Here is a 14,885-nt window from a genome sequence, read left to right as displayed (position 1 = left end):
CTGAAAATTATGTTATGTGTATTGAAGAAAAAATGTTTACAGGGAACGTTCTGAGGAATTCAGAAATTTCTGCCGGGAAAAAGATAAGATATAAATGATACCTGCACTAGAAAACACTTTTAACAATGCTTATTTGTTAATTAGTTTGGACCATGATATATAATAATAATAATAATAATAATAATAATAATAATAAAATTTATATAGCGCTAATTATATAAAATATTCATAAGCGCTTTACATTTTAAAATATAAAAATATAAAATATACATATTTATAAAAATTCAAAATATAAAAAGTAGCATTAAAAATAAAAAAAAAGTAGATGAAAGTAATAAAAGTTATCACTGATGGTCCCTTGAGATGAATTCTGGTAAATTGCCTCGTTGTGTGCCCTTGTAGATGCATACAACAATTTACGAATACCTTATTGAGGGACATAATTTGGTATGATTGTATATACTAATACGGTGTGATATAATGGTGTTCTCAGCACACCACGCTACTTGAGCAAACCCCACTAACTCCTGTCTTCGGTTTGTAAGCGTAAATTGTAAAGCTCTAAAAACTGAGCAAGCAGAGATACTTCTGTTTCCCGTTTTTCTTTGTATCGAGGGGTACCAGTATTAACTACGTGTCTTTCCTTTGGTATAATAAAAGAGCAAAGACGAACAATTTCGGATGATTCAGCCTTTATTTGTTCTTATGCTTAAATTACAGTCTCGTTAATTTTGTCCCCAATTAGTTATCTTTAGCTAAATACTCCGACACTCAAATAAAGTTTATGTTTATGTATGTATTTTAGTTATTTTTAAACGTTGCTAGCAATTCCTGACTTCAGAATTTCGCATTTACATAGTTACTTAAGCGTTTACTTTTCCATGTAAACATTTAACTACTAATCTAAGGCTGTCATCATTAGCACCATCAGCAGGGCCCAGCTGTTGCGTGTACTGAAATAGAAAAGAAAAGAAAAACTTGTGATTTTTCAATCAGTTGTAAATTTTGCTTCCGTTTGTCAAAGAGAAGTGAGGTTATGTCAGTAGCGGCTCTATGATTGCACGTTAATAATTTTTATTTCTTAAAAGATATCTTCCATGTTTTACGTCCATATAGTCAAATACATCTTTATCTACTTTCAGCAACAGTGGTAAAACTACAGGTGCGAGAAGGACATATTATCTATTATATTTCAATGCCAGAAAGTGACAAAATACACCAGGAATATTTAGCTAATTGGTATAGCTCTGTACGTATCTGCAGTCATATCTACGATAACCATTCCCTTATGGTCAAAATGAAAAGAATACTTTTAATGATACTAGGAACAGTTTACTTAAGGGTCAGGGTTACAATCAAATTCATACGTACTTAATCATAGCAACAGCACATCCCTGGAGGAGATCCACACGTGTATGGATCATAACCACAGAATGTAGTTCCAGCGGGGCAATTACCATACATACAGATACCGTTCATACTCTGACAGTTCACTAAAAAAAAAAGGAACGGATCGTTTAGGTCTTTACAAGAAAAACTCTTCAGTTCCCAAACTCAACTTCAGACGTATTGTACAAGTCAGTTAAACAGAATACAAACAACAAACGCTGTTGTTATCAATACAAAGGAACACTCACCTGAACGTTTAGCGCCAACAGGCAAGGGATTCTCCAGTTTGTTTTCAAGGCGTGCTCCATGCACGGCAAGAGCCCCCAAAATGATAAGCAATAGGCTCAAACGAAACTTAGCTTCCATAACGTTTCTGCGACAAAAACAAAAAGAGAGTCGGTGAGCTTAGAAAATCAAAACGTCACTGAGCTCTGTTAAGGATCAAGTGTAGCTTGATCACGTGAAAACAAAGAGCACTTGAAAAAGCTGCAATATTCTACTGGTAAACTATATAGTTTTGGTTTTCTGGTTCACACAGATCTGAAAGTTGCAAATATAATGTAAATAGAGGTAAATTCTACCCCCTTCTTTGTCACGAAACTGTCCCTCTAAGAAAGGGTTTGCGAGACAGAAAAACTGCCGGAATTAACAGAGAAGCCAAGAGTAAAAGGAGTCTTTCTACCAAAGAAAGTTGTGTTAGCAGAAACTAACTATGGTCCGTTTCTTTTCTTACTAGGACCCATCTATGGGCAAAATACAAGCGAAATCAATTTTTCGACTTGTGCCATTGATAGGCGATTTAGGTCGATTTTTATAGGCATCCACTCTTAAGATTCGACCCTATAGCTACCGACGGACATTGTTATGCTGAAAGAAGAATGCGCTTGTCAGTCAACCGAAACGCAAACTAATAAGTCGAGGACTCCGAGGTTATTAGCGTGCGTAAAATGGACATTTGATTCAAAATAACAGTGAAGTAGAAATGTATTTATTTAACTGAAAGTACACTGAACCTCTTTTCAAGATCTTGTCGAAGGATTTTCCATGATTTCACTAGTGCGGAATATGCAAATTTGCGTAACTTGTGTTCGTACACAGTAATTGAATATGCATATACTACGATCGGTCGACAATAACGAAGCGAAAAGTTACTTCACCTTCGAATATTGTTTGCCGACATCTCTGCTTATCTCTTACGTTAAATCTAATTTCAATCATTGACCTGGAGAAGTAGGCAGAAGTGGAGTACGACTGCATCGCATTTTAACTTGTATTTCGGGGGAAATTAATACTTGAATCTAAAAGTGTTTTGACACTCCGAAATTTGCACGTTCTGTAAAGTCAAATTACCAACTCTTCGTGTTCATTGACATCTTTATAACTCTTTAAGAGCTGTGAGCTAACTATTCAGTCATTGTTTGTACCTTTATAACTCAAATGGACCGGCAAATTGTCGATCCCGGCCTAAATATAATTATACAACGCGGCGATCTCGACTGGCGACCCGCTCTTCGAAATGGAAAAAATAGGTACTTCGCAGCCGTGCAAATCGTAGCTAGACTCCGAATTGTAATGCTAGATGATACAGTTCTTTCACTTAAAGTTCTTGTCCAGTTTTGATAAAATATGAATCACAAATAACCCCAAAATGTTTTAACTGCCCTCGAAGCTCAGTCAAAAGTCTCTTGAGTGTTTTAGCCCGGTTCCCGAAGTGACGTCTCTAGTAGCCCGGCCCAGATCCCACTTTGCGCAGTCGTGAACGTAGAAATTACAAGTTTAAACGCCTGTAGAAACGCAGGGATTTTATCAATCGAGATAATTTTTTCGCTGAAGTAATCAGAGAAACTAGTAGATTTTATTAAAGGAAAAAAAAATTGGGGGGTTAGTGGCACTTTAAGGATGGAGCAGATTGACATGGATTACAAACGACAAAATTGAAAAAATTTAAGCTAACATTTTCAAGGTGCGCAACCGTGACGTAGCTCTCTTAACCCTCAACGACCTAACCCAAAGCTTATTCAGCAAGTCAGGCTACTTTCAAAGGCCTCTGTTTAACTCAAAATACTGAAGCATAGTTTGATGTCCTACCTTAGCTTGAAAATTGGAACTTGAGACGGTGGATGAATACGCAATATCAAATACTCTCTTCAAGTACTGATGAAGACTGCAAGACACACTCTTATTTATTCCCCATAGGCCGCATAATTTATGCGTTTTTGAGAGGCGGTTGCCTTTTAGAATATGAACAACATACACGTGAAAAAACATTGCTACATGTTGATCTGGCTACATTGACTACAAAATTATTAACTGTCTGGCGGTGTGCGTTTATAGCTGTTTATTTTGCAATCTTCCTCTGTAGGGGATGCTTTTAATTTCGAATCTCCCCCAAGGCCAAATGAATATTTTAAGTTTCATCTCTAAACAGTTTAAACATTTTTAAATTCCTGCGTCCTTATTTCAGTTCTCTTCTTATATATTTTTGCTTGACAAAAAAAGACTTAGTTCTGTAAGCCCAAATGTAACAAAGATTTCACACTGGATAAATAGATTGCACAAGAGCTAGACGTAAAACCCATCCATTTGGATTCCCCAGTTGTTAGTGGTGGAATTCCCGTTACGTTACCTAAGACTTATTGGTAAAGGACAATAATTTTACTTTTTATTCAAAAATACAAGTCGCCGGCCCTCTTTCTCGCAAGGATATCCGATGGGTTCTCGGTATAAATATATTCTTAATGATACAGGTGAAGTAAGCTGTAATACCCATTGGGATAAACTTCCTTGCAAACCCGAGAAAAGTCTTTTTAATCAATCTGCTTTAAAGTCTTGGGTGCGGCCATGGATTCTTTCTCCGGGGACGAATATAAATGTAAGGAAAAATGATTCGGAGCAACTGAAAATCACGAGAACTGTTGTTAAAGGCCGAATTCCTAGAGTAAGCTGTCGCCTTTGGATCATGTGAAAATGTTTAAGAACATTAGGGAAGTAACAAATGATAAATAATACCTTTTTGGTTTTGTTTTGATAGTTCTATCTTTGCTCTAGAAGGTTTCCGCGGCTATAAACTTATTGACAATATTTTTATTCGTACTGATTATGAAACAGCTGCCAATAATTGTTTTGTTAACAACCTTCTTAATAATTCTTTCAAAACTCGTTGAAAGGTTTCCGACATTCTAATTTTGTAATAATTTTTGGGTGGAGAGTATTTTTATCTTATTAGTTTTGAGCGGTTTTGTAGTTTGAAAAGAACCTCTCGATGTTGCTAGTATGCGGCAGGCCTTTTTAGTTTTTTTGTCGGTACATTTTTGTTATTAGCGTTTTACTGAAAGCGCGCAATATGTCCATGGTTTAAGGTAAGTTGAATAAATATTTGGGGGAAAAGTGAGACGGGTCAAACAATGAAACTGGTTTCTTTACGTTACCTTGCGTGAAAGAACTGTATCGATACTGACGACGTAAACAAAACATTAACTATAAATATTTCTATTTATTTAAGGACTGTGCTCTTAACAGGTTTCTCTCAAAAACTGTTTTGAAACTGAGGCGTTGTTTTCAAAGCGGTTCCGACATTTACCTGTAGTCAATAATTTGAGCGTTAAAACTATGTGTATTTTGAGTAGTTATGAGGATATGTGAGTGTTTTATTGAAAATAAAAATATTTACAGTTTCCCTGGCGTGCAGGATAAACTTAGCCAAACTTGGTGGACTTAATTTTAACAGTGGTTTTATATTTGTATGTTCTTTTCTTTTTTGTTCAGGAGTAGAACGTTTTCAGTGTCTTTCCAAAGCAATAGATAGCCGTTCCGATCCCTGCTCCTTCCATTTTAATTTCGAAATACATATACCGCAGAATTCCGAAAGTAATGGTCCCTCTGAAAATAACAGCTCCCCGAAAGAACGTTCCTTTTGAACCCCAAACAAGGCAATGGTCCCCCTAGAGACTCCCTTTTTCGTTTTTGGCTTTCCTGTGACGTTGTAAAAATTCTCAAATCAAAACTAATGATACTCAAAAGCTTTTCTAGATGATGTGAGTCTCGGTTGCACAATGTTCCTAGATATCACTATCGGACCAAGGTCTTGGTAATTCCTTTGTTATACGTTAAGGCTGATTTCCAAGTCAGTTGATATTGTTCACTTTATTACGGTACAAGTGCAGAAATGGTCAAGCCTAGATAGGTGAGCAAGAGGTTTGACTTGTTTGATGTAAAGCACATTTCAGTCACCTGTTGCCGGGTGCAAACTATCGAACGTATGATGGGTCGATTAAGTAGACCGTTAGGCGCCCTTGAAAACAATTTTTGTATTATCTCTTCAGTGCTATATAACTCCATTTGTTCATGTCACAGAACAAAAGATACTTAGAAAAGCCACTGGTATTAAGAGCAACTACATATACTATCAAACGCAGATAGACCGGCTCAGTGAGTGAGGCCGAATTTGGCTTAATGTCCAATTTATGCTACGTACCTCTTTACATTATTCAAAATATTGCTCTTTCTGTTCTATTGAATACGCTAGTGAACTTTACGGGCAATTATAATAAAGTTTCCATATAACGCGCGCTCTGATTGGCTGAAAGAGCGTGCTTTATCAGCGAACAGAGCACGGGTTGATCACGGTAAGTTGGCTTTCAAATTTTTGCTTGGGAATTTTGACAAATTTGACCCAAATTAAACATCCCCTGTGATTCAGACAAACGCAATGGAAACGAGCTATTTGTCTGTAGGAAATATGGCTCACAGAGACCATTGTTAGCAACATTAGTGTTAAAACTGTACTAAAATAACAAGTTTTGCTAGATTCCCGCCGACAAAACACGTAGCGAAATAAACAAATTCTCAACCTAAACAGTGCTTCGATAAAAGACATTATATTTGTTACGAAGGCAGAAATTATACTTAAGAAGTAAAACAACGACAGAAAACAACAACTGAACTGTCTCTGTTTACGATGAGAAGCTTTATTTTTGTAAAAATGCTCAATTGCTCAAACAACACTTACATGTAGTGTAGTAACGCTCGTTCTCCGGTCATCTCAGCGAACTTAAGTGAACCGACGAGTGGTCAGTGCAAAGCTTGCTCTGATATTCTCTTTTGTGCTCGGAGTAGAACCAGTGGGAGCCGTTTAGTCTTTCTAACTTTTACGCTAGTTCGGGCAGTCTTGCTGCATGCGGCTACAAGCCGTAAATAACTGTAGCTCCTTTCAAATTCAACTCGGCCGGCATTTTCCATTTTCATCCGCAAGCTTTGAGCTCCGCGTTTCGTAATTTCCACTGGAAAAGTGCACGTTTTCATGGGCCACAATACGGCCGGATTCCTCTGGGCTATAAACCTTCACCTGCCTTTAGATCCGTATTTAAAATTTAACTTAAAAGCGAACTTGGAAGGCATCATTCTTCTCTCGAGAGCCGCTCAAACTACTCGAAACATTACTCGAAACTGAAAGCTTAGCTGAAGTCCAGTTTATGATTGACAGCTGTCGCTTCGTTAGCCAATCAAATTATTTGAACAATTCTAACAAGGATTGTGATTGGCTTATTTTAGCCTGCTTTATCAGAGAACAGTTCACGGCTGACGCCACTTTTGCCCGTTTGGAAAATAAAGTTTGGTTTGAAAATTCAGCCAAATGCGTGGGGAAATTATCGGATTCTTTATCATAAAACAAATAAAGAAGCCTCGACTGTGCTCTGTTCTGTTGTAAAGCACTTAGGAAGCGGTAGAGCACTCAAGAAGTAGGGAAAAACACTCGACTACGTCTCGTGTTTTCCCCTACACTTCTTTCGTGCTTTACCGCTTCCTGCGTGCTTTACAACAGAACAGAGCACAGTCGAGGCTTCTTTATTTGTTAAATAAAATGGCTGACTCTTATTCAGTTTGCCACGTTTATGACATTTGGTCATGTTTGCTTCTCTGACAACATTTATAACTCTTCAAATGTTGTCAGAGAATGTCGGTCAATTTACGAAAAGATAAATTCCTTCTGACTATTCAAAATATTTGAAAATTGCGGGCGCCGCTATGAAAAGCACGGTGAAAATACCTCCTTGTACTTGTTTTGATTAGTGTCGTTTTTGTTAAAAACTGAGACCGACTGCTTAGTCAGTGTTATGTGTAAAGTTCTCATAATAAATTGATTTATTTAAGGCTATGTTTAAAAACACAGCCTTACCGGCGAACTAAGAAGTTGTGCTTTTAAACACCAAAAGCTATATGCCAACATATATTATCTTGTGTGAAAGAACTGTATCGATCCTGACGACGTACACAAAACATTTAATATTACTTTTCATTTAATTAAGAAAGGTGCTCATAACAGGTGTTGAATTATAATCACATTCTCTTACAATTGTTTTGAAAGGCGTTGTTTTCAAAGCGGTTCCGACATTTACCTGTAGTCAATAATTTGAGCGCGAAAGCTATGTTTGTTTTGAGTAGTTATGAGCATTTGTGAGTTTTTGGTTGAAAATAAAAATACCTAGTTCCAAATATTTACAGTTGGTGGACTTGATTTTAAGAGTGGTTTTATATTTGTATGTTCTTTTCGTTTTTATTCGGGAGTAGAACGTTTTCAGCGTCTTCCGCCAGCAATATAAAGCCGTTGATCTCCATGCATTTAAATTTTGAAAAACATATATGTCGAAAGAGCTGGAGATGAACTATTCGTTTGGACAGCTGACAGCAATCTTCCATACTCTCTTTATTTTTTGTAGGAATATCGAGGCTGAAGTTTGCGAAATTTTAAGAAGATTTTAAGAATCAACCCGAGGCTGAGATTTTGAAAAGAATACAATTATGGATGTTGAAAATTTGCGTACAATGAAATTTTATCTTTTCAACTAAACCGTATAAAATTCTTCCTTTCTCTAAAAAGCGCGCAGAACTAGCCAAGAGACAACAAAAACAGCGCTAGCCGTATGTTCGATGCTAAATTCATTTCTGCAAGAGATTATACGCTATAATCTAAGAACATTCACAAGAAAATTTTCAGTCTAAAATAGGTAGAAAAATAAGAATATTCAGCCTGGACCGAAAGAAAGGTAGCTGCTGATGCTGTGTCAGGCATTATAGTTAAAGTGTCGTCAACGTATCTCTTGTAAAATGAAGGCATTTTGTCTTCATGAACCAGAGTTTCTTCAATGGATCCCATGAGGACATTAACGAGCAGTGGCCCGAGTGGAGAGCCCATGGCGACGCCATTGGTCTGTTCATAAAGTTGTCCATTAAACTGAACAGTTGGTCTTTGGTGGATGCTTTGAGAAGATCTGCAAGGTCCATTCTGCTGAGGTTCAAGTGGTGTGTTTCACTGAGCCAGTTATTGACAAACGCTATATCGGCGAGTATCTGTATTGCTTCCTCTAAGGGCACGTTGGTGAATAGCGTGAGGAAACTTCACGGTTGTTGTACAAGGAGATGGACGTCGACGAGCACATACTAAACAACTCATCGTATCAATTATACCTTAATGTTAAAGTTAAGTATCATAAGACATGCAATGAATTGTTTGAAACTGGTTAAACACACATACCAGATCATACAACTCATTTGATAATAATTATCATGGTACTTTTATTAAATTCTCACATGGGGGCTATATTCCCATATATGTTTCAGTGAAATGCGTTTTTGTGTCTTTTAAGAATAAAACAGGAAATCATGCTTGAGTATTGAACTAAATACAGAAAACGCCCTTCGAAACAACTTGTTTAACAATATTTACTAGACCACTGGTCACGTCCCCCTTTATAGTGCATTGGAACATATAATTATTGATATTTCTTTAAGCTGCTTGTGAATTATGTGAGTCTCTTTACCATTATGGCTATGACTTGAAACTCTTCTGAATGGATCCTTAAGGCTGCAAACATGGCTAAATAGATAATAATTAAGTTAGGGGAGACAAATTACTTCTTTTGGTGCTATATTTAGGAGATTTGACTTCATGACATTGAATTACAACCAACATCAACTGCATGGAACAACAGAAAGGATTTTTCTCCCTCCCATCACTGCAATGTGCAATATTTTTTCCTCCTGTTTTCTTCTCTTCAATTCACCTCACTCCACACGCAGGTTTCACCTTCAGTTACTTCTATTTACGTTGAAGCATCCGTTTGTTTGTTTGTTTGTTTCTAATTCTCTAGCCAGAATACTAGAATTGGTAGTTAAACGCCGCCGCTTGATATTTCTTGATCGCAAAATAGGCAAAGACAAATTTGACATACAAAGACAAAACAGACAAGGGCAAATTTTCCGAGAACTCGGAAAATTATATGATCCATTCTACAATCATGGACAAAAATCTTGGGACAAATTTGCACTTGTGGATCTTTTTCACAGCTTAAACTACCAGTCGCGCGCGAATGCAATTTCACTTGTTCAGCCTCTCCCCACGAGCCAAAATGTTCAACACGTTTGTTGAAGACAATTTCTCTTGAGGTTCAATATTGCATTGGATGGGGAAGGGGGCAACAGCAACGCATTTTCAAAAGGATAGAAGTTGTGGGATTTTTTACCATTGTGGCTGGAATGACTAAGATTCATTTAATTCAAGCCGATCATATGTATCGTAGTCGCTACTAGGTATCAAGTTTAGGAAGAGCACATGGTTTTTCGTTAAGAAGTTTGTTTATTGTTCAATGATGTTTTTCTTGGTTTATTGCGGAACAAGGCACGAAAACCTTGTAAGTATCGATCGGTTTTTACTTAAGTTTCTCATCGGTGGTATTTTGGTCTTCTATTTTGCTTATTCAGCGGATTCATGTGTTTCCATTTCAGTGAATCGCTCGTTCGTGTAAATAAAAGTCAAGTTCAGCGTATCTCAAATATTATCCTTGTTACCGCAGTTCAGTAGCGAACAATGGGTTCCTACATCATTCAAAGTTTTTCTTGGCGTAGATTGTTCATGAGATGTCAGATGAGGCGAGACGTACGTCGCTTCAACAGGAATTATCGCCGAGCGAAGATCTTCGCATCGAAACTACAAGCTTGCATCATGTTGCGCGATCCGAAACTGCGGGTCCCCTGGAATTTGTTCGCACTACGAGACAGAAAGTGCCGTCGAATTTTATGGATTCAGAAGATGTTCGAAGTGAAAGGGCGATCGATCTACAGGCGAAAACGGCAGGACACTTAGGAGACCTAAGAAAGAGGTTGAGATTTCTTCAAAGGCTTATCTCCGAACATGCGAGCGAAGGAGAAGTGATTCAAGGTGTAGACGATTACGAGCGTGCTTTACGCAGATTTGTCGATGCTCACGAGACTTACTTGAAGTTTGAAGACAACGAAGAAATGGGAAATACGCCCAACGAAAGTTACGAGAAGGAAAAGGAGAACAAATTTCTCTTCGACGTTGAGCTCAACACGTGGAAATTAAAGATGAAACACAATACGAAGGGAATGTTAAGATCAGTTCACAAATCACGTCAATCAAGTAAGACTGGGAGAAGTTTAAATTCCAGTAGGAGTAGTGTGAGAGGCAAGCGGAGAATACTTGAAGAAGCACGACTAAAAGTGGACGCGCTAGAGCGAAAACAGAGCCTTGAGGGTCGTTTAGAAGAAGAAGAAGTTGACTTTAAGAGGAGAGAACTTGAAATTGCTGAAGACAGAGAACGAAGCAAGACTGAGTTGGCAAGGAAGATCGAAAGGATGCAGGCAGAAATGGAATTCAAGAAGGCTGCTGTTGATCTTGAGATTGAGCAAGAAGAATTGCAAAACGACCACTCCGACAATGAAACTTTGGCAAGTGATATAATTCCAGCATTACCCTTAGAGTTGGGCTCTCATACATCACCCGCTCCTGTTAGCTTACCATCAAACATATTCTTGCCTGTGGATCCTCTATTTGATGCTCAGAATGTTAAGTCCGAGGCTTTGAAAGTTGATCATGAGGTGTCGTCAGCATCGGTTATCTCTAAAGATGGTATATCGCCTCAGTACATACCACTACCTACTCCTGCTTCTCAGCGGAAAGACACAAAGCAAGGGATTTCTTCAAAGGCAGATGCAAATGATATCACACCGAGTGTAAATATGCCAAGGGCAACAAGTTCCCCAACCGCCACCAAAGAGCAGACATTTCCTACAGAAAGGTGCCAAAGTGAACAGCGTACTCCCCAGCAAGATGTATCGTCAACACCTCAGTCACCCCCTAAACCAAGTCATACCCAGCTTGAGCAGGTATTGTTGGAAACACTTCAGTATCTCACCCAGCAGTCAGTTCGCCAAGTGCCGCAACTTCAGTTGGCCGAATCACAACCAGACGAGGCTCCCTGGCAAGCCATCGCAGATGGACTTAAACAAGGTCCCACTCTTCCGAAAATAGAGTTGATGAAGTTTGGAGGAGATCCGTCTGAGCATGGTGAGTCTGTTGCCAATTTCCGTGACAATATTGAAAGCCAGGTGTCTGATGACTCACAAAGACTTACTCGCTTACTTGCTCAGTGTGTTGGAAAGGCGAGAGATGCTATCAAAAGTTGTGTTAACCTTCCTGTTGGTCAGAGATACAATGCAGCCTGGAAAACCCTGTTGAAGAACTTTGGACAGCCTCACATGGTGGCTGATGCTCATATGAGAAAGTTGAGGGAGTACAACCTGAGAAGAGTTGATGCCACCAACCTCATGGACTTTGCGAGAAGACTTCAAGATACGAAGCGGGTTTTAACAAGTATGGGACCACTTTATGTAAGCCGCCTCAACAATGAGGATACAATTCTTATGCTTATGAAGAAGCTGCCTGATGAAGACTTGAAGCTAGAATGGACAGACGTCGCAGGGGACATGATTTGTTCTAAAGGACATCTTGACTTTTATGATTTTCTGAACTTCATTCAGAAACGAGCTGATCGCTTAAACAACCGTTTTGGACAGGAATTGAAGTCACCGCCGCTTCAAAAAGAGAAAGAAAAAAGATATGGAAACAGAGGGAAACAAGATCCTCCAATTAATGCCACGACCCTAACTACTCAGGGCAAGGGAAGCAGAAAACCCACCGATACTGGATCAGCCACCTTAAAGTGCTATCAATGCTCTGGACCTCATGCGATTTGGCATTGCGAGGTTTTTAGAAATTCATCTCATGAAGATCGATTGCGAACGGTACAACAGAAGAAACTCTGTGGTAGTTGCCTTGGACATGGTCACTTCTCGCAATCTTGCCCAAAGGGATATTCTTGTCGGAAGCCAGGATGTGGAAGGAAGCATCATTCACTTCTTCACCCTCGTGAGAGCGGAGGGACCATTGGACCTGAAGTAAAACAAGACAGCGCCAATCAGCAACCCATTATTCAAGACCAGAATTCGGTTGGTGGAACAGCCTCAACCGTCACTGAGTCCAACCCCTCCCCAGTTACTGAATCAAGCACATTTGCAGTATCCAGAGATTCCATTCCAGTGGAACCCACAGCGAGTAATAGACTAAGGGTCTGCTTCAAGGTCGTGCCAGTAAGAGTCAGTGGGCCAGGTAGCAATAAACAGCTTGCCACGTACGCCAGTGACAGTGGGTCGGACACTACACTCTGCTTAAGAAGTCTGCTAGAAGAATTGAGCCTTGAAAGCAAACCCACTGATTTCACCCTTTCAACGGTCAATTATGAAGGAAAGGAACATTACCATCGAACCCGCCTAGATATAGGAGCACTTGACGGACAAACAAAGTTTACTCTTGATCAGGTTCTGACGACGGAGAGCCTACCCATTGGCGAGAGGCACTTTGCCAGCAATAGAGAACTGAGAAAATGGCCACATCTTGATGGCGTCAGTCTTCCTGAAATAGAGAAGCATAGTGTTTCGATTCTTATTGGCAGTGACCGACCAGATATTATCGATGACAATTCAGAGATCAGGAGAGGAGATAGAGGCCAGCCCTATGCTGTGAAAACTCCCTTAGGATGGACAGTGTATGGCCCAATGGGTGAACCTAACGGTGATGGTGTCCACATCAATCTCATTAGAAGTGATCATGAAGAGACACTAAGTATGCAGCTGGAGCATTTGTACAATACCGAGTTCAAGGATACCGTCATGGATGTTGAAGAGAGTTTGTCACTTGAGGACCGAAGAGCGAAGCAGATTATAGATGAATCAGTGGTCCTCGTCAATGGCCACTATCAACTCAAGCTGCCATTTCGACACAATCCCCCCTGTCTTCCCGACAGTCTCCCAGTAGCGAAGAAGAGACTGCACTGGTTGAGAAAGAAGATGGAAAGGGATCCTGAATTTCACCGGCAATATGCAAGTGTATACAGGCAAAAACTAACGATAGATAAATCCGACGTTTCGGCGACATCTTGGCGCCATTGTCAAGGGAAACTAATTAAATATGCGATTTCAAGAGTAACTAAGAGTTCAGAGTTTCTAATTTGCATAAGTTAGACAAAGACTTTAGCGCGAACTGAGTCTGATTGTACATTTAAACACGGTCGTAATTGTTTAATGAGTAACATCTCATTAATCAGACAATCAAACTTGTTGTGGCATTTTTTTCAACACGCTAAAACAATTGCGAAGGTCATCCGGAATCCTGCCTGCGTGTCTATTATCATAGTGATTGCGTACTGACGAGGTCTTGCTTCTATGTCCATCAACGCGTACGAACAGATGGCCACGGGTGTAACCGACATAACCAGCATCGCACTGGTCACACTTGAAGTTATACACAACGCATTGTTGATCAATGAGCTGAGGCTTAGGTTCGCTTGTCGGGAACTCCTGGGCAATCTTGCGGCTCGTAAACACCGGTTGAACACTGGTCTGCAGCTTCACACTGAGATCTTTCAACTGTGTCTTCACGATATTAGCAGACTCCTGGTCTTTAAAGGGTATGACAACCCGAGTAGTGTTTTCTGTCGTAGATCTGGACCGTAATGAGGGCTGGTCAGCAACCTTTAAATTTAGGAAGGTTTTGACAGCGGAGTCAACAAGGTGCTTGGGATATTTCAGTTTAGAGAAAACAGACTTCAGTCGTTCGCACTCCTCAGTGAAGTAGGACCATGACGAAGACAGGCGATGTGCGCGATCGAGCATAGTTGTCAATAGTCCGCGCTTGTACCTATTATCGACATGACTGTGGTAATGGAGAAGCAGACCACTGTTTGTTGGCTTCACAAACACTTTAGTTTCAATACGAGGCGCTCTGTTTAGGAGTTGAGTACCGAGAAAGGGAAGCATTCCATCATTTTCGACCTCCATAGTGAAGTTGATGGCGGTACTCGGTACTCAACTCCTAAACAATAAATATCAGGAAGAAGGATCCTCAAGACAAGCTCCAGATGAAGAAGTTTCTTCCCTCAAACCAATTTGGTACTTACCGCATCATGCTGTTTTGCATCCAAGGAAACCTAATGAGCCAAAGGTGGTGTTTAATTGCGCCTGCAAGTCTGAAGGCGTCTCCCTGAACAATCAGCTACTGCAGGGACCAGAGAACACAAGTTCGTTGATAGGAGTGATTCTCAGATTCAGAGTTAACGGAGTGGCCGTAGCAGCTGATATCAAAC

The 14,885-nt window shown here is 39.6% G+C and overlaps 2 protein-coding genes across 2 annotated transcripts; one reads left to right on the top strand and one right to left on the bottom strand.

The window, feature by feature from the left end:
* Positions 1–675: 675 nt before the first annotated feature.
* Positions 676–3,607, bottom strand: LOC149106939 (small cysteine-rich protein 1). Its single transcript, XM_089298007.1, has 4 exons — positions 3,478–3,607; positions 1,638–1,762; positions 1,372–1,493; positions 676–953 (listed from the first exon to the last, which is right to left on the bottom strand). Exons 2-3 carry the CDS (start codon positions 1,753–1,755, stop codon positions 1,372–1,374), a joined length of 240 nt encoding a protein of 79 aa, XP_089154133.1. The 5' UTR covers positions 1,756–1,762; positions 3,478–3,607; the 3' UTR covers positions 676–953.
* A 6,585-nt stretch (positions 3,608–10,192) lies between these two features.
* Positions 10,193–13,909, top strand: LOC110048700 (uncharacterized). Its single transcript, XM_089298006.1, has one exon. It carries the CDS (start codon positions 10,303–10,305, stop codon positions 13,762–13,764), a length of 3,462 nt encoding a protein of 1,153 aa, XP_089154132.1. The 5' UTR covers positions 10,193–10,302; the 3' UTR covers positions 13,765–13,909.
* The last annotated feature ends 976 nt before the right edge of the window (positions 13,910–14,885 follow it).

This window comes from Orbicella faveolata, unplaced genomic scaffold, assembly GCF_042242905.1.
Source record: "Orbicella faveolata isolate gen_17 unplaced genomic scaffold, um_ofav_v1 contig_3, whole genome shotgun sequence".
NCBI lineage: Eukaryota > Metazoa > Cnidaria > Anthozoa > Scleractinia > Merulinidae > Orbicella > Orbicella faveolata.
This window is presented reverse-complemented; position numbering and strand designations above follow the sequence as displayed.

Coding starts and splice junctions, on each gene's coding strand:
- LOC149106939 (XM_089298007.1), bottom strand. CDS start 1,755: ATGGAAGCTAAGTTTCGTTTGAGCCTATTGCTTATCATTTTGGGGGCT. Junction 1,494..1,637: donor TGTTGGCGCTAAACGTTCAG/GTGAGTGTTCCT, acceptor TTTTTTTTTTAG/TGAACTGTCAGAGTATGAAC.
- LOC110048700 (XM_089298006.1), top strand. CDS start 10,303: ATGTCAGATGAGGCGAGACGTACGTCGCTTCAACAGGAATTATCGCCG.